At 33.0% G+C, this 20,490-nt stretch overlaps 1 protein-coding gene, 2 long non-coding RNA genes and 2 pseudogenes across 3 annotated transcripts; 1 reads left to right on the top strand and 4 right to left on the bottom strand.

Annotated features, from left to right (window-relative positions):
- Window positions 1-6,669: 6,669 nt before the first annotated feature.
- Window positions 6,670-8,780, top strand: LOC120182835 (annotated as a pseudogene).
- Window positions 8,781-12,372: 3,592 nt separating this feature from the next.
- LOC120183037 lies at window positions 12,373-13,229 on the bottom strand. Its single transcript, XR_005521910.1, has 3 exons — window positions 12,996-13,229; window positions 12,492-12,725; window positions 12,373-12,414 (listed from the first exon to the last, which is right to left on the bottom strand). It is a non-coding gene; the product is annotated as an uncharacterized LOC120183037 (long non-coding RNA).
- Window positions 13,230-14,200: 971 nt separating this feature from the next.
- LOC120182979 lies at window positions 14,201-14,664 on the bottom strand. The gene is made up of 3 exons (XR_005521894.1): window positions 14,607-14,664; window positions 14,441-14,515; window positions 14,201-14,357 (listed from the first exon to the last, which is right to left on the bottom strand). It is a non-coding gene; the product is annotated as an uncharacterized LOC120182979 (long non-coding RNA).
- A 177-nt stretch (window positions 14,665-14,841) lies between these two features.
- LOC120182864 lies at window positions 14,842-15,428 on the bottom strand. Its single transcript, XM_039187713.1, has 3 exons — window positions 15,320-15,428; window positions 15,046-15,207; window positions 14,842-14,933 (listed from the first exon to the last, which is right to left on the bottom strand). The coding sequence occupies exons 1-3, from the start codon at window positions 15,426-15,428 to the stop codon at window positions 14,842-14,844; spliced, it is 363 nt and encodes a 120-aa protein (XP_039043644.1).
- An 889-nt stretch (window positions 15,429-16,317) lies between these two features.
- LOC120182863 lies at window positions 16,318-19,976 on the bottom strand (annotated as a pseudogene).
- Between the last annotated feature and the right edge of the window lie 514 nt (window positions 19,977-20,490).

The raw sequence follows: 20,490 nt of genomic DNA, 5'->3' as shown, positions 1-20,490 counted from the left end.
CTACATAAGTAGAAATGATCATATGACCCAAACTTAAGGGTTTCAACCCGATCCAACTCTGTTGGGTCGATTTTTTTTTTTAAATCAGATTTGGGTCGGTCAAGCTTTTTAGAAGATGTGTCCGAGTCGAGTTCGAATTTAGGATGAAAATATCCGACTCGACTTTGACCTGAAAAATAATGTAATTATACCTTATATATTAAAAATAATTACAATAATACAACTCTCTATATTATTTTTTTAAAATATTTATTTTTATCAAATAAAAGTAATATTTTTTTATAAATATTTATTTGGAATTAGATCAGATTTGAGTTTCATCTTAAAAAAACAGATCAAGTTCAAATTCGGGTTAGCTATCCTCCTAAACTCGAAGTGAATTAAATTTTGAGTGGAGAATATATTTTTTTCAAAACAGGTTAAATTAACTAAAAATCCATACCAACCCGTATACATCCCAAACCATAAATGTTGTACTGTAACTACCAGCTTGTTATGAAGATAACAAATATTATTAGAGAAAATAACCTCAGTGACCAAAAATCCTAGATAATATACGATTTTGACCAACTTTTTTTGGATTTGCGAAAATGACCAACAAAATCGCAATGTGATCTCTAATTCGCATTGCGATCTCCACTATCGCAATTTCGCGTTGCATTTCGCGTTGCGGTAGTTGAAAATCGCGTTGCGATTTTCCATTTCGCGTTGCGATAGTTGCGTTGCGTTTTTCTATTTCGCGTTGCGATAGTTGCGTTGCGCTTTTCCATTTCGCGTTGCGATAGTTGAAAATCGCGTTGCGATTTTCCATTTCGCGGTGCGATAGTCTACAGTTGTCGTTGCGATTTTCCAAATTCGTTGCGAAAATTCGTTATGATAGTTAAAAAAAAGATTTTGTTTCTTAAGAATTTTCTCTAAAAAGATAATATCCGCGCGGACGTGTCGAAGACACGTATTACCACGACCACGACCACGACCACGAGACGGCGGCGCGCGAGAGTCACCCTTATTCTCTATCACTTAACAAGGAAGTGGGAAAGCCAAGCCTTAAATACATTCCCAATAGTGTTTCCAATACTATGTGGGATTGAGCATTACCAACACTTGTTTACAATACAATGTGATTATTCAGAAAACAATTAACAATCATGCACCTTAAAACAACTGAATCAACAACCAATTACATTAGTATTATACGATTAAATATGTTATAATTAAAAGTCAATCTACAATCAATCGCGATTATTGCAATTTTAAGCAAAATATTAAAAAATAATATCACTATTTAAGGCTCAATCCCATATAGTATTGGGAACAAGTGTTGGTAATGCTCAAATTCCACATAGTATTGGAAACACTATTGAGAATGGTATTTAAGGCTTGGCTTTCCCACTTTCTTGTTGAGTGATAGAGAACAAGGGGGACTCTCGCGCGTCGCTTCCGCCGTCCGTCTCGTCTCGGGTCGGGTCGGGTCGTGGTCGTGGTCGTGAGTGTTTCTTCCGTAACATTTTAGGCCCTATTTGGTATGACTTTTCAAATGTACTTTTAGTTAAAAAAAATCTGTTTTAACCGTAAGATCAATGGTAAATGAGTAAAAAGATATTAAAAATGTTATGATGGAAACAGTCGTTTCAAAACAACCGTAAAAGTTAGGATTTGTAGTTTTTTCCTTTTCAACTTTACGTTTTAGAGCAAATTATAATTTTACCCTTATTAATATAGGTTACACTCAATTATGTAGTTACATTTTATTTTAATAATTTAATATTAACATACTTGAAAAATAATTTATTACTTAATAAATTTATTTTAATAATTTATTTTAATAATTTATTTTAATTATTTAAAAATAAATATAATTTAAAATCTATATTTAACATAGTTTATTACTTAATAATTTAATATTGACATCATTGAAAAATAATTTATTATTTAATAATTTATTTTAATTATTTGTTACTTAATAATTTATTTTATATTTTTATTATAATTCAAGTGATATATTTTATATATCAATGTATTAATGAGTATAATATAATTTAAATTATATATCTTTAATTTACAACATAATGTCTATATTTATAATGAACATTTTATCTTTTCGAACTCACTTTTTAACAATAATCTCAAACAAATAAATTTTAAACTACATTTCTAAACAACACTTTTAAAAATATTTTTACCACACTTTTAAATATCACTTTTCAAAAACTCTACCAAACTGACTCTTACTTATACAAAGTCATAGTTTTCACCTTTCATTATTTCGTCATGATCATTTATCTATTGAGTTAAATAAATTAATTTTTTTTTAAAAAAAAAACTTTCAATTAGATTATTACATCTCATTTGTGACATGCATTAAAAATTTGAATTTACTGAATTAAATTAAAATTAAAATTAATTTAATAAAATATTTAAATAAATCAAATGTTAACAATAAATGACTAGATTGACATCAATCGAATAATTTGATTAATAAAAAATAATAATTAGATTAAACTTTTATAATTAAATAATCATGAGTATACACATTCAAAAAAAATCATAAGTATCATTTACTATCATTAAAATATGATAATTTAACACTTACAAAACAAAGCCTTGTAAAAAGAAATATCATTAGTATTTGCTTATGTGGACACCGTTTTTCGTTCAGACGGAGAAAGAATGGTACCAATTTAGGGGTTTTCTCTTTGAAAAGGGTTTCGAAATGTGAGGAGTCGCCACCAATCATTTAAGGTGCGATTTGGACACCGTAAAAATCGGGTGATTTTAATAAAACATTTTATTTTTATCAAAGTACCAAGTTTTAAGATCTGTGAAAATCCAGAAATCGGGTTCGGGAGTCAATTATGCGTGAGGAAGGATTAGTACCCCCACAAGCTCCCAAAAATTGGTACCTAGTTGATTACCCTACATTTAAAATCGAAAATTTTGAGATCGATCTTTATCTAATTTGAAAATCATTACGAATGCAAAGTTGGAAAGGATATTCGTTTATTAAAGCCAATAACATTCGCCCCTAGCATAAACATGGGGATCAACTATTGTGCCTAATAACCGGACAATGTCTCGATTTTAAAAATCATGATGCAGTCTTTGAAAAGGAGGTCGACCTATTTCGGGAATCACTAGTAGTTAGGCATGTAAACGAACCGAACGCACACGAACGGAGGTATGTTCATATTCATCCATTTAAAAAATAAACGAACATAAACGAACAATTTTTTTGTTCATGTTCGTTTATTAAGGAATATGACTGTTCATGTTCGTTCATTTAATAAATAAACAAACACGAACATAAACGAACATGAACATAAACGAACACGAACATAAAAGTTGGAGACCCTACTTTCTATTGTTCTTTCATGAAAAATAGTCGATAATGCAAATCAACCAAATCTACAGTGATAAATAGCGTAAGAACTGATTAGCAGTGATGAAATGTTTGAAGATATCAAATATTTCGATCGATCTTTTAAAGATATTAAATGATTCACACGACTTTAATTTAACGCTATAACATTTATCTTAGTGGTCCATGATTACATATGAACAATCATTTTCAACTACATTATTTTAATAAATTCGTCGGCTAAAAGTTTTGTGACATCATTGTCAGACTTTAGTAGGGTTTGTTAATAATGGTCCTTTCCGTTGGCATAGTAGAAAATTTAACAGCATGAAGATTTCGAACAGTACAAATTGGACTACAACGCAATAACATAGATCCGAAATCCCTTCGATATTACATATCGTAACTTTATATTATTGCTAAACCACCATTCAAAATTTTAATGTACCTAAAGTCTACTCCACAACTAAAGGTCACACAAGAACTATGAAAATAAAAGTTCATTGTCAAAGTGTATTTTCTACTTATTAATAGGTTCTTCCTAAAAAACCCATTACTTCCGCTATTACACTCATTTTCAGAAATTGCATAGAAACCTTTGTTTTGTTTTCTGGAAAATTCTATATATTTTTCTCTTTACTGATGCTCATATACTTCCGATTGTTACCTTTATCTTCCCATCTATTTCTAGAAAGAAGTATGATGTTTTCTTGAGTTTTATTTGTGAAGATACTCGCTATAACTTTACATATCAACTATTAAGCCAAATAAAACAGAGAAAGAGATGAAAACAGACCTGTAAAACTTCAGATTGCACTATAATATAACTTGTTTTGAAGCTTTCAACGATCGTCTCCACTCTCCAGTGAACACTAGGGTTTGAGAAAAAAAAAAGGGAAAATGAATATAGGTACGAGGTGCCTCATGGGTTAACATATTGTATTTAATCTCTAAATAAAATTAGGTTAATTATGGAGTTGGTCATCAGAATATTAAATTAATTAATATTTTTAAGATACTTACAAATTGGTCACCAAAATTGATTTAAGAAGATTGAGTTAAACATAAATGAATGAACATAAACGAACATAACAGAACGAACATAAACGAACATAACGAACGAACATAAACGAACATAACCGAACGTTCACGAACGTAAATGAACGAACGAGACCTATGTTCATGTTCGTTCATTTAATTAAACGAACACAAAATCTTGTTCATGTTCGTTCATTTAATAAATAAACGCACATAAACGAACTTCCCGCCGCACGGTTCATGAATGGTTCGCTGTACGTTCAGTTCATTTACAGGCCTACCAGTAGTCACCCCTGAACATACTTGTAGAAGATGTACCATTAATTACCTAATAAGTGAGCATTGCCTTAGATTTATAAATAACATGCAATTAGACAATTTTTTATCCATCCTAATTAAACTAAGGTAAATTAAAGGTTTTTTCTAGCTTAAGGCTTCAAATTATGAATTTAAAGGAACATAGAAGCTCAAACATACAAATGTAGGCTTTAATATTAATCCTATTTGATTTTAACAATTATCGAATTGAATAATCGAGATGACCCCTCGAGCATTTAGGCGAGATCCAACTCGAATTATTCTCTAAATTAAAAGACCAGTTTGAAATCTAACTAAAAGTGAAAACTTTATTTAACCTATTTAATTATGTCAATATTAAAGGTCTAACCGAAGTTCAGGGACTAAATGTCAAAGATCTAAATATCTAGTTCTAAAATATTTAAAAGCTTAAGGACCTAAATTGATAATTTCTAAATTTGTGGACAAATTTAAATGCTAATTTTATCCAAATTATTAAACCTAAAGTATTTTTAGAAAATATTATTTTTTAATAAATTTTAAAATCGAGCAATCGGGTACCTTATGCGAAAACTCGACTCGAATTACTCCCTAATTAAAACTAATGTGAAATCTTAATTTCTAAACTTGATTCGAATATTAATCTAATTTAAAACTAAATCTAAGAAAATAAATCATAAAACAAAACAATTAATAATAAACTTAATTAAAATAATTATTAATAAAAAATAGTGAAAACAACATAAAATAAAAAAAAATAAACATAACTACAAGAACCTAATTGCATAAAACAAAATAACAGTGACTTAAATGCAAGAAAATAATAGTAGCTAAATTAGAAATTAAAAATTGACTAAAATGAATAAATTACAAATATCACATCCAAATCATAATAAAATAAGAAGCAGAATCCAAACAGTGGTTAAAATGAATTAACGTAAAAACCAATAACTAAATTCGAACAAATCAGAATAATAATAGTGACTAAATTAAAATATAATAAAATAGAATGATAAAAAGTAAAATAAATTAGAAACGATAGGTCTAGTGACCAAAATGCAAAAAATAGAAAAATATAAGGGCATCTCGACTGCAATTTGACCCTAAAACTAGTGACTAAATCGTAAATTTTGCCTAAAGTATGAGGATCTAAACATGATTTAACCTTTTTCATAAACCAAATATTTCCCCATCCCATTTACGTAACTCGGCCGAAGCTTACCAAAGCTTCAACACACCTTCAACCGCCGCACGTCGGCCCTCACACGCCGAAAACCGGGCCGGTGACCCTTCCCGCAACGGAGGAGGACCGGCCAACTCTTTGAACGGCCGAAACTCTCCCCGTTCTCCTAATATCACTCTTTCTCCTCCCCATTCGGCGGCCGAGAGGGCTCAAAACCGAGCCTCAACGCCGGCCAAAACATCTCTAAAGCTCAAAGGCGACCAACAAAGCTCCGACCGATGCCCAAACCAACCGAAGAAAGGATCTAAGTGACCCCAAATTATTCTCCTCTCTCATTCCTTTCGACCAAGGCTCCACCAAGGACCCCTCGAGCTCACCTCCGGCTACCAACATCCGGTGCTTCCTGGCCGTGAGATGACCTCTCTCGCACGCCGGCCACCGTTCAACGGTGGCCACTCACTAACCCCCCAAAAACCAAAGAAAAGCAAAAAAAAAAAATAAAGGAAGATAAGAAAGCAATAATGGAGAGAAAAAAAAGTCACTTTCATTCCTACATTTTCGGGGAAAAGCGAGTGTGATTGATACATGGGTAGTTGGGGGTATTAATAACCCTAACTACTATAATATTATAATATATATTTTATAATAAAATAATGACAAAAAAATAAAAAATAAAAAAAATAGTGTTTACAGCTTATCTCGTAATAAATTCCTAACATTTATAATATTACCCCAGCCTTGAAAATTTGTGTTCGAATTTTTTTAAGTGACAAATTGTTTAATTAAAAATATTCTTCATAATTAAGTTATACCGAAGCAATATTCCGGATAGTGAACATATGGCTGAGAAGCACCGACAATACAAACCTCATTAAGTCGGAAAAAATCACAAGGGAAACGAAAATGCCTGAGCAACAGCAGCAGAGACTTCAGATTCCTAGAGTGAAACTAGGAACTCAAGGGCTTGAGGTAATATATATATGTGTGTGTGTGTGTCTCTCTGTGTGTATAGGTATAACTTTTCATTAGTTTTTGGTTGAATTGATGATATACAGACAGTGGACAGTGGATTAAGATGCTTCATTTCCTTTCCCAACTTAATAACCAGAGTTTAACATTTCGAGGACAGAACCTACCGTTTCTGATGTGTTAAATCCCTTGATTTTCTTCTTGTTTTTGCAGGTCTCGAAGTTGGGGTTTGGTTGTTTTGGTCTTACCGGAGGATACAACGACCCTGTCCCAGACGATGTTGGGATATCAATCATCAAACACGCTTTTCACAGGGGAATCACTTTCTTTGATACTTCAGATATCTATGGTCCCCATACCAATGAAATATTGGTCGGAAAGGTGACATTTCTCTTCTCATGGTCTTAATGAATATCGATGAAACAATGCGGGCAATTTCATTTCTTGTTCCTTTTTTGTCTTCTTCCAAGGCATTGAAGCAGCTACCACGAGAGAAGGTCCAAATAGCCACAAAATTCGGTGTTGTAAAATGGGACGCAACCGGTGGCGTAGTTATAAATGGAACCCCTGAATATGTCCGTAGCTGTGTGGAGGGTAGCCTGAAGCGCCTCGATGTTGAATACATTGATCTCTATTATCAACACAGAGTCGACACCACCACTCCCATTGAGCATACCGTAATTGTTGCACTTTAGTTTCGAGCTTTGATTATGACATAACAAATAATATTATGATTCCAATCGAAAAATTGTGACAGTTTCTTCCATACCATCATACTTCTTACATACAGATGGATGAACTGAAGAAGTTGGTGGAAGAGGGGAAAATAAAGTACATCGGTTTATCGGAAGCTAGCGTCGAGACTGTAAAGAGGGCGCATTCCGTACATCCCATAACTGCCGTACAGATGGAGTGGTCGCTCTGGGCTCGTGAAATCGAGGAAGAAATAGTCCCACTTTGCAGGTTTCTTCTTGATTCTCCCCCCCCCCAAACACTAGAAAATATTACTCCATAATCAACCATCTTGTCAGACTCATATGGTAAATGATTCTTCAAGAATCAATCAAATACATGAAAAAAGTAAGAAAAATTAAACATTCTCATGATAGATACAGGCTGCATGGCGAAGCAAGAGACATGAATAGTTAAGTGTGTTAATGAATACAGGGAACTCGGACTAGGGATTGTTCCATACAGTCCACTTGGTCGGGGTTTCTTCGGCGGCAAAGCTGTCTTGGAAGGTGTGCCTAAAAGTAGTATCCTGGTACGGAAAATCTATCACTAAGTATATGTTTTTCTTTCAACTTAAATCTAGTACATGAAAAAAAACATTATAATATAAAGCTATTTTATAGCCAATGTTCCCAAGATTTCAAGGTGAGAACTTGTACAAAAACAAGATATTGTATTTCCAATTGGATAAATTGGCTGAGAAGCATGGGTGTAAACTTGCACAACTTGCACTTGCCTGGGTTCTTCATCAAGGAGATGTTGCACCCATTCCTGGTGAGTCACAATATTTTCTCTTTATCACTTATTAAAAGATCATATATTGGTATTTATATAGATATATATCAAATATGTGAATTAAACATAAATATTCAAAGAGATGAAAAATATAATTCAATTCCTTTTAACTTTTAACCCTTTCTTTCGCTTTTTGTAGGGACAACAAAGATAAAAAATCTTGACATCAACATTGATTCACTTCAAATAAAGCTCACCAGAGAAGATATGGAAGAAATTTGTGATGTGTTTCAGATAAAGGAGGTGGCCGGTGCTCTTTCACCTAATTATTTTGATCAAACGTGGAAGTTTGCCAACACCACTACCAAAGGACCCTAAGGTTTCAACTAAAGTCTAATTTGTGATGGTTTTGGTGTCCGGAACTATTGTCATTTTGTATGTTGAAAATTTTTAATTGTTTAAGATGATTACAGGATAGTAACTTTTTTTAAAAAAATTAATCACTAACAACGTATAAATACCACACATAGGTATATGTTTAGGCTCAAATTCTCTAGGAAAAACAACACTCTTCTTTACCGAAACCGCTCACCAACATTCGCTAAGATGTTTTATGAAAAAGTCCATGTCCTTATTGTTCTAAACTATCCAAACCTCTTTCTATCTATAAATTTGAGATTAATGTATGTTTACACATACACAAATTCACATCTTCTTATATATTACAATAACACAATAAAATTAATCAAATTAAGATTTATTTAACCTCTCTGTCATTTATAACTTTACACATTCACATTTTACATGGGTTGATTATGTACTATATTAACCTCTCCGCCAAGGACTTGAGGTAACATCTTTTAAACTCTTCTCAATTTTCTACACTAATTACAGTTTTGACTGAAAATCTTGCTTTCTTTTTGTTGGATTCATGCCCCTCAAAACCCAATCTTCTATATGTTCTCTGTGGATCAAAGATTGATTTGGATTAAGAATTACTATTGTAATGGCTATCAAAGTTTTAAACTTTCTGGCATAGAAAGTAAAGGGTAAATTACTCGTATAATCACTCAACTATTGTCCCTTTTCACTTTGACCATTGATGTTTCAATTTAGTCAATTAAATCATCTAACTATTTAAATGCTTCAATCAAGTCATTAACTATTAATATTTAACGGAAATGTTGAGGTATCAATTAATAAAATTGACCTAGTTTTTTCTAGCATTATTCTATTTTTTTTTATTTTTCTTTAGTTCAATGAAGAGAAGTTTACATATGTTTCAGGTCTTGAAATAATTAAACAAGAAATGAAATTCAACTGGCGACTAAGTTCGGTATTTGCAAACAGGGATGGACCGATAGAGGGCGGGTTGGGGAAGTCGTCCCCTAAATATTAAAAATTACCATATATTTTAGATTTTTCTATGTATTTCTATTAAAATTTTATTTTCACCCCCTAAAATTTTATAAATTCAAGTTTATCCTCTAAATTCAAATTCACTCCCTGACGTAAGATCTTGCCTCTATCCCTGATTGCACGATGGCATCTGCCGGTATATGATTGTGAAAGGTGTTGGTTTACTGGTCTTGGTTCGCATTTGTATGAACGTGGAAAAAAGAAATGATGGTTACATAATTACTATACCATGCATGAAAATGGCCCTCGAATTGTGAACGTGGAAAAAGGAAATGATGGTTACATAATTGCTATACCATGCATGAAGGTGGCCCTCGAATTGTGAACGTGAAAAATCATCACTTGTCGTCATCTTAAGTTATGGTCATGAGTTGAAGTTTCTTGATGGGAGACTCACTATAAATATGGCTAGTAAAGAGGTCCTTAAGCACAAATACAAACGATTTTACTTTAAGGAAATTTATACCAACAAGTGAGGTATTTGAATATTTAGAAGGTGATTTTCGATCTCCTAGGTAACGAAATTTGACGTGCTCGATAATAGTATTACAACATCTCAATTTGGTTTTTAATTTATACAGTGACTGAAGATATTTATTTTGAATTTTGCTACTTTTATGCTATGAATTTTACACGCTTAAGTTGTCGAAAACTTGATGTATGCTCAAACTTGCTCAAGACCTAACATTACATTTGCAGTTAGTATGTTAGAAAAATACAAAATAATTCAAACATATATTGGTCGGTGAAAATTACAAAAATAGTTTTGAAATATCTTAAAGAAATAGATGACTACATGTTTATGTACAGAGTGGTCTCCAATATTTTCGGGATCCTGAACGAAATTTAAAAATAGTTCATATAGAACGAAATTATATCTATTATTTTGAACAATTAATTTAAATTATATTAATAAACCATAAAGATAGTTATATTATTTTCAAATTTTCTTCTCGATTACGTTTTTGGTGGAGCTATACCTTAAAGGAAGATCAAGCAGGACTTTAACTACTACTTAGCTATGAAAGTAGGGTTTGTTTTACGTTTTGAGGGATATCTTAGATGGACTATGGTTGATTAGTTTTTTCTTTAGGTTTAGAATAGGTCTATAGCAGCTTTTTTTAGTTTTAAAGAGCCATATCCGGCCAAAAAACCACAAAAAGCGTCGGCTAAAAAGTGCCACAACTATTAGCGGCGTTTTACGGTAACAAATGCTGCAATAGGTCATGTTATTTAACGGCGTTTTTTATAAACGTCGCAATATATTAGTTAGTTCAGACAAAACGCCGCTAATAATTGTATATATCTGACGTTTTTAGGACAAACGCCTCTAATTATGCACCTTCAGTAAGGTTTTCATCCTAAAACGTCGCTAATCACAACTAATTTTCAAAATGTTTGTCTACTTTGTATTTCAAATTTAACTTGTAACAATATCCAATAACAATCTTGAAATTTAATTACAATTCAAATTAAGTAAAAATAAATAAAATACGTTTGAACACACATATTAAACATGAATTTTGAAAGATGAAAAATTATGGGAGTACACTTTTCTTAACAAATGAAATTCTCTTGTTAGTGATTACGTTGATTCCCTTACACACTAGGGTGATCGTCCCTAATAGGGTGACTCTAAAACAAACTCCACCTGCCAATTAGCTCTCTCCACCATCCATCGATGCCTTTACTTTCTCATATCAACTTTATGCACCATTGCTTTATTGCTTGCAACCTGCAATAACCAATAAAACTTTGCAAAATAAGCTACATTAACAGTTCTAAGTAATCATTAGATGCTAATTTAATGGTAAACTTTTAGGTATTATATCAGTCAAGAAAACACCCTACAGATTGCAGCAACCAGGTACAAGTCCCTAAAGAATCTCTCATCTTTCCTTTGATTGTGTCGCTTCTTACTTGAAGTCATCACCATATCTACTGACTGACTTTAATGTTTACGATGTATGTTTTCTGCACCCAATTATAATGAAACAAACAGTCTTGAGGTTAATTACAATGAATATCAGTCATGAAAAATGAAATATTTCATTTTAAGAACAAATAAAACTTCCCCTCAAATAAGACCACTAAGTAATTCCAACATTCAAATTAGTAACCATTCACCGTGACTTAAAACTTCAAAAGTCTAAAAAAAAATCAAAGCTTAAATCATTAGTTCCAGCAAAAGTTCTAGTAATTTTTTTTCCTCGATGGATACGATAATCCTTTCTCAAACATTTGTACCAGCAATGAATAAAGAGTGCAAAGTAAACAACTCCAACGCATTCTCACAGCAATTGCTTCTCATAATTATTAAATTATACAATGATTTAAAGAAAATATTATCATGATGCCTGATTAGTATATCTCCCTGGAAAAGACAACAAAGTTAAGAACAGGACTGCAAATAGAGGGGGGGGGAAACAATCTTGTAGCTACTTAAATAAAGGAAATCCTACAACTGAATAGCAACCTAAAGTAAAGCCCAAGAGTCAAAACAACATTGTAGTTAGGCAATATCAAGCTGAAGAGATGTAAAGCACATAGATTAACCATTCCATATATATATTTTTTTATGATCTACTTGAATAAAGGAAATCCTACAACTGTCGAATGGTTGCAGCTACTATTACAGAACAATTCCCTTCAATTACAAGGAGATATAGAAATTTGATCAAATCTGCAACATACACAAGATAAAATTTACATAAACTGAGAAACATTAACCATTTCCCATAAAAGTTGATGAAAACAGACCTTGTTTCACTCAAATAAGAATCGGATTTAGCTTGTGAACTTATTGGGCTCCCTGTTTGGATAACATCCTTCTCAAACATTTAAAAAGGGGAAAACATTAAAAAAATACCAATTTTACCAAGCCTTACACTATTCATCGCCTCCAGAGCCTTCTTGGCATTATATGAGATCACTTTATCCTCACTGGGTTTCCCTTCTGGTCAGTGTGGTTTAACCGGCCGAAAACTGTAGATTCTGATAAGAGAGAGAGAGAGAGAGAGAGAGAGAGAGAGAGAGAGAGGGTAAACATTAATAATTACTCAAGACCTCAACTGATACACAAGATTCATCAAATACCCATCCAGACAAAGGGCAAAAATCACTGAAAAGTGGAAAATCGTAAGAAATACGAAACATGAAAAAAAATCTATAGATTGTACACAAAAAAATAAGGAAATGATATATGAATGATAGATAACAAATATGAAAAAAGAAGGGAAGCAAGAGAAGAAGCCAAGAACTAACCAGAATAATGAAAAATGGAGATACCACGCTTAGTTGAACTCGTTCACGGTAACCGATACGAGCAGAAGAAGAAATTTAAGGGAAATTGGTTTTTTTAAACCTAATTTTTGCTATATGACCGGTGAGATTCAAAGGGTAAGAGATGGGATAGGTGAGGAAAGTTAAGAATTAAAAATTGGGTAATAATCGAGATGAGACAATTTGAGGATAAAAAGATCGAATACTTGCGTTGATTTTACAAACGCCAATAAAGAATTGCAAAGTAGTAGCGGTCGCCCAAAACGCCATATATATGATTCCTCCTTCGCCGTTTGTTAGACAAACATCATTATATATGAATTTTATTATGGCATTTTCTGAAAATACTGTCGTATATTAGTCTATTACGGCGATTTTACTAAAAATGCCACTAAAGATTGTGGCGCTTTCTCCTAAATGCCGTAAAATTTATCATTTGACGTTCTTTCGATAAACACCGTAAAAGGTCTAAAATTACGGTGTTTGCTTTAAAAAGCAGTTAAAGTGTCATCTGCTTAGATTTGATTTTTAAAATTATTAATGATATATTGCGTTAATTTAATTATTTTTGTAGAGTTAAGAATAATAAAAATAGAAGTTGAAGTGAAAACATGGACATTAAATATTTAGCCATAAAGGAGCATATCAAATAAAAGAAAGTAGGCATCGAGAGCATTAACAGTAAACAAATGTAAGCTGATCCTTTTTCTTCTAAAGAATTTTACCAATCATATTGTCATTATGAACACCTCTTTAATATTTTGTTGTAAGAACTATTATAAATAAACTCTGTTAAATTTGATGTTTCTTGTATTTTATTTGTGAACACTTTTATTTGATTAATCCCAGAAATGTTATTAAAGGTGGACTTGAAATAAACATTGAGATTCATTAAGAAATTTAAAAGATGTTATATTGCAAGGTTACACTAATCGAGATAAATTTACTTGTAAAATAATACTGTATGGAATGTTAATTTAGAATGGTATGTTTGGGACAAATTATGGATGATTTGATAGGAAATAAGAAAAGAAGACGGTTTATACAGTAAAAAATAACTACAATAGACGATAGAGTCGAGTATAAAGCAGCATGTCACTGTCCCACACCAGGTCTAACTTATTATACTGAAATTAATATATACATACGTACATATATATAAAGAAGAATCAAGCAGAATCATTAAATCAACATAAAACATCAAATATAAGGTATAATCGACTCTCAGTGATGATAATAAAGACTGGTGACCCTGGGTCTAATTACTGCTACTACTTCCATAGAGCCATAGCCATGGGCATCACCAAAATACCCAATGAAGCTTCCCTGGAAAGAATATGTTGGCTGATACACAACAACAAGATATCAGTCCGAAAACAGAACAAAATGTTGACAAACTTGTTACAGAGTTTGCACTGTTACTTCACCTTTTCCACCATCCGGTGTCGCTTGCTGATCTTCAACCCTAATACCGAGGCGGGAGCAATCGGATCCGAGTGTACCTTAGAGATAAAGAAAACCATAGCTTGATTGATCAGTTTCTTCATGAACTTCAACAGTATGATTACCGAAATTTTGAGTTTGAGTTCATACATTGACTGTAACAAGGGAAGTATGTTCTGTTTAGAAGATTCGAAAACCCGGGCCGCATTCGCATACATGCTTGTATGTATCTGTTCTGTTGCAGGTTCCTTCTCCACGTAAGTCCAAGAGCAAGCTGTTAAAACAACCATAAACAAGAACTTGTAAAACTATGGCTGCTTTTTTTATTCAAACATATTCATGTTGGATACGTATTTTAAATTCGACTTGAACATAGATCACGAAGTCAAGTGATTACGATCGAAGAACGATAGTTGCGAGGAACTTCTTTCTGAGGTACAGGAGGAGGAGCTGGTTGACAAGAGTAATCAAGAGTGCCTGCCACAACAACAAAAAAGGCCATAAACATGCTTAATCAAACTTCATGAAATTGAATATAATCTTCCATGATGTAAACAACATAGATAGAAGATTGGAAAAGTTGGTTTACAGTTGGAATACGCATGGTAGAACCTAAAGAGGTCGACGCCATCGTCACTGCCATCACGAGTTCTTGTCCAACCCGGATCACACTCACAGACATAGCCCAAAGGGTATCTCCAGCCTGGTCTGCATGTTCCCCTTCCACATTCAACATGATCACACAACTTCTCTGTTTTTAATCAAAAACAAGAAAAACAAAAGTGTGTCAGATACTTAGATTTTCATTCTAACGTCGATATTCGATACATATTCGGATATGATCTCTAAAAACATGAAAGTACCGTAGAATGGAGATAGAGCAGGAGATAAGTCGTCAAAATCTCCACTAAAAGCTAAGGGCAACAAGATCAAGAACAAAGCTGAAAAAGCTAAGATTCTGTAGGATGCCATATTCTCCAAGGGAGACTATGAGAATGCACTTCAAACAGAAGAAACTGAAGCTCGTGTTTGTTTAATTAAAGGGGTATTTATGTATAAGTTGAAATTTTCTTAGGTACCAAACAGAAGAGGTTTTTTCAGCATTTACCTAATAGAAGCTTCTGCTGGGTGAAGAAATTCAAGACAGAGACTTGGAAAAGAGTATGCCATTCATTTTCTATTCTTTGAATTGAATACTAATTTCAGTCGTTTTAGCTTTCAAAACTCAATACTATTTTATAAGAATATTCATACGTATGTGAGATCACACGATGGATATGGTTCCGTTTCTTTGTAAGAATGTTGGATTAGCATCCATTTTATATCAATGTCAACAAAGAGGTTGTCCTCTGTAGAATACAAGTTAGAAGCTTCCAACCTTCACGGATTCACAATCAAAAAAAATTTTATATTATTATATAATGGTTTGGTCTTATTTTATGGGTTTATCTTAGACTATGCTTTTGCTTCATTGAAGAATTTTTCAACGTGGTTTATTTTATTTTAACATACAATTTTTCAAAGGTGAGATTCGGTTCAAGATTAAGCTCAAGTTTTCAATCAATAGGTATATTAAAATAATTACTTAATATTTTTATTACAATGGTTTGTCGAACTTGATAGATTAACAAATACTTGGAAATTTTGAGCTAAACAACAAAGACTGAAAGGTTATTGAACTACTTAACAAAAATACCTGGAAATGTAAATTATAATTCATTGGATAATCAAACAATTCGATTTTTATCTTAAATCAAGCTTGAATTTTAGTGGTGGAGCTTGATCGAATTCAAATCAATCTTTATTTCAAATGGAATTTGATTTAGGCACATTTCTTTGTTACAATAAAATCACTAGATTCTTGACTGCACACCAACACAATACAAATACACAATTATCTCAAATTTTATACGCTAAAGTTATTAACAAATCAAAATTCATTGTGAAATTAAATATTCTAAACATGATTACGACATTACAAGATACACAAACATGATACAAATAAACAAATGAACTACTTCACTAGCGGAAGTCTACATTATTGCTAAATGTGGAAAGTAGTTACCTCCAAAATTCAATTGCTGGAGAAAACTGGAAACCAGCATGATGAAGAAATTGAAAAATCTGGAGCTTTCATGGCGGTGCTAGTGATGGAAAGAAGGGATGGATCTTAGAATCACTTCCTACTACGCCATGCAAGGGATGATTAAGTGGAAGGATGTTTTGGAGTTGAAGAAACTCTTTTACAGTTGGGAGATGATGGTTTTGAGACAAGGGCTAAGCCTTTATGTTCGGGAAGCTATGGAGTTTCATTTTATGGAATTCCATGAAGATTTGATTCGAACTTGGGTTGACATGAAGAAGAATCTGATGAACCCTGTTCTTGAGTAGAGCATAACTTAAGAGATGATTTAATGGAATGGGGGGAAAATGCTGCAAGCTTCCCTGTATAGGCAAATGGCCGCCTGCAAAATGAACTGATCACTTGAAGGAACGGTAGTATAAGGATAGCCCGATGTTATTCAGATTCTATAACGTGTCTTATATGAATATGATGAAATTTTTTAAAGTTTTCAAATATGAGTTTTAGACATGGGTATATTCATTTGTTAAAGGTTCTTTTATACTCGTCCCCTGTCAACAATGTGTTCAAATATGTTTGAAAACAGATATCAGGGGAAAACATTTGGAGAGAGGTGAAATGATACCTGGAAATATCAGGGGAAAGCACCGGAAGATGTGGATTCTCTTGACCTTTACTGATTACAATATCAGAGTTTTTCTCTGATGCATTTCTTTCGCAGGCCTCTAAATTGTCCCCATTAGATTCAAACTCATAACCTCCTAGTGAGGAAAAAATAAAATGTTGGTAAATGAAAAATAAATAAAATACAACATAAATATGAACATCATTTTAGTTCAACTATTCAATTTTTATGAAGTAATCACATCCAACACTTACACCCAAATCCAAATAACATAGCACAAACATATCAAAATTTATATGGTACACTGTTAATTGCCAAATTTTATATAAATATGATTGTAGCACATGAAAATATGTTCACAATATAGATACAAAAATTGCAGGTTTTAAGTTAAACACACACTCACCGTCTTTCCGACCAAAACTATTTTTACAACCTTCACACCTACAGCTGAGGGAGCGTCCAACACCAGCCTTTAATACACAGATGAAAACAACCATATCAGGTCGGTGAAGAAAGCAATTTATGCAGAATGAGCTAAATAAACAAACCTGAAAACATTCACAGTATTTCTTTAAGCAACTTGATCTTTTACAGTTGCTTTTAAGAAGCTAGAGTCTCACACAAAAGAATCCGACCTTTTGTGATGTTGGGAAGAGAATTCAAGTGCAAACCAAAACCAGGTGACTTCTCAAACACCAGACAGCGCCGTCGAATACTAACGTGCTGATGGAATAATGTAAAGTACAATTCTATAAAAGTGCCAATGCACTGAGAAGGACAAATAGTGTAAAAATTTCAGAAGATGCGCACTAATAGAAAACATCCTTAATAAACATGCAACAATAAGGAACTTGCATGAGAAAATTTATAGGTTTTTTCAGTTATCCTGACGGCTGAACTGGTTGCAGTTCTCCTTATCATCCTCTCTCAAACCTGAATCACTAACTACTAGTTTGTCTAGTAGACAAGTAGAAAGGATGTTATGTGTCTGATATGTTACTGGCTCTGCCATTCATTTTGTTTGCAAGAACCACTAGGATCACCGGATTCTACAATTTCTAAATTATTGGCATCATCTAGTGGGAACTGCAAGATAGTTGACATAAAGAGGCTGTCCCTGAATCTGCTGCTCTCTGATCCTGCCCATCAGTATTTTCATCAATGATAGATGAATTCATTGTCAACATATCAGCAACATCAGAAAGAGCTGCTACCCAATCGCATCCTGCTTCTTTAATATGCTGAACTCTGCATATTTTATGCAAATCTCTTTCTTGAAGCTGCCTCTTTTCCCATCTATCCCTATTGCGTTGAAAAGGAGATCTCTCGTCACCTGCCACTCCTCCACTTGTATTTTTCAGTATCTCAGCATGAAGCTCAATGTTATCATCAGGACTCTTGCAATCATATTTCAAGATTCTAGGAAACTCTGTTGCTAAATCCGGTTGGACATTGAGTAGATCACTGCTAGTTCCTTTGGATAAACAGTCATTCTTGAGACATCCTAGATGTTCATCATACAAATTAGACTGTTCATCAGTTTTGAGGCCCCCTCACTAGCATTAGATTCATGACCCCTCTGGGGGCTTTAGAATTTGAAGGTGACAAAAAATGATGCCTGAAATAAACCTCAATTAGAACACTTGAAATCGTGAACCAAACAGAAATGATTACTTTTACCTTTTAACCGAAAACCGGGATTCCCTATGAATACTGATCTGTGGGAAGGAAATAAAGATGAAGGGGACAAAAATGCTAGTGAACTGAAAGCATTATCTGCTTGCTTGGACTTGGCTAGCTCAATAGGTGAAAGACTGTCAATATACTTACAGACAGGTGAATCCTGCAAAAGGGAGAAACAAAAGTTTAAAACTTAGCGCACAGGTCCTTAATAGCCTAATAACTATGATCAAGTAGCATTAGAAAACTATGTTACTCAAGTTCTCTCACATATTAGAGGGGTTTTTTGGAGGATCATATCTCTGTATCTATGCCCAAATATGCACCATACATGGGAATTTCAAGAAAAATGGAATTCAAGATAACATGCTAGAAAACAAGGTATAAAAACCAAACTAGAAAGAACACATCCTTTCCACTTCATTCCATGCAACTAAATACCAATATCCGCAACCTTTTCAAGTGCAAATCACCTGTAATTCCTTTGTATAAAATTAGTCAATTACAAAATCTCAATCATCCATGAATATTGACAGTTGAGTTACTATGGCTCTGAATAAGTTACAGGTTGATGCCAACAATATACATGGTTGAGACTGAATAATTTCCCTAACATTTCACAACAGAAGTTTGGTCAAATTAGTAGAAATTCCACCTTCCCTTCATGGATTTTGTGCCCCCTCCCCCAAACAACCTAAAGTTATAACAGTAATCTATCCCAAAACTCTATGTAAAGGGTAATAACAAGAATGGAGGCAAGACCTCCAATAAATCCAAAATTAACACGGAAAATGAAAATAGGAGACAAATTTAACTTATAATGTAACACCAACAAAGACTTCAACGGGAAGAAAAAAAACTAGTTAGCATGTAATTTATTAAACCTTTAACGTAAAACAAAGGGTTTTAAGTTCATTTATGAGTAAAAGAACATAACAAAAAAAAACTCATTTAAAAAAAATAAGGGGAAAAAAGCACCTCAAATTTGGAGAGATTAGAAGTTGGAGTGATCTGGGTTTTATCTGGTGTATCCATTTTTTTCCATCAAAGTTTCCGCATCTTCATCTCTCTTCCACGCTCTTTGAAGGCTGACTGAAAGCTTTAAGAGCTCAGAGCCTCGAGAGAGAGAGAGAGAAAACGCCTAATGATCCTTTTCTTTATTTCTTCGTATTTGGTGGAAACTGATAATTCCTTTTGAACAAACTATTATTTTTTATTGGGAAAGCGGGATAATGAAAGCAAATTCTTTTTGTTTTCAACTTGTGAAAACTCAATCAAAATTGGGGCAGCCCACACATATGACATACTGTCATAATGTGATATGTCCGGCTCCAAATGAGACGTGTCTTCTACGAATTGAGGGAATCTTGGGCTTTCATTATTCCTCCTCCTCCTTCAGTTCCATTTTCTTATAATTCAGCTTATTGTTACGTGATTAACATTGTTATTTGCATGAACCCAGTTACCTTATGAATTAAAAGATGGTTGTTGTCTCTAAACATTTTATGTTTGAGTACTTGCAAACAGAGATAATGAAAATGTTTATTGTCAAATGATTTAAAATCTTTAGAACATATATTATCTTATAATCATCTTGGTTTAATAAAAAAATAGTATTATTTAAATTTAATTATACATTCACT

This window comes from Hibiscus syriacus, unplaced genomic scaffold (genome assembly GCF_006381635.1).
Source record: "Hibiscus syriacus cultivar Baekdansim isolate YM2019G1 unplaced genomic scaffold, ASM638163v2 tig00112738_pilon, whole genome shotgun sequence".
NCBI lineage: Eukaryota > Viridiplantae > Streptophyta > Magnoliopsida > Malvales > Malvaceae > Hibiscus > Hibiscus syriacus.
Note: the sequence above shows the minus strand (reverse complement) of the source record. Positions and strands in the feature narration are given on the sequence as shown.

What these genes read in the sequence shown, in the direction of transcription:
- LOC120182864 (XM_039187713.1), bottom strand. Translation starts at nt 15,428, where the DNA reads ATGGCATCCTACAGAATCTTAGCTTTTTCAGCTTTGTTCTTGATCTTG. An exon ending in TGCTCTATCTCCATTCTACG is followed by an intron (nt 15,208 to 15,319) that starts GTACTTTCATGT and finishes GATTAAAAACAG; the next exon opens with AGAAGTTGTGTGATCATGTT. An exon ending in CTACCATGCGTATTCCAACT is followed by an intron (nt 14,934 to 15,045) that starts GTAAACCAACTT and finishes TTGTTGTGGCAG; the next exon opens with GCACTCTTGATTACTCTTGT.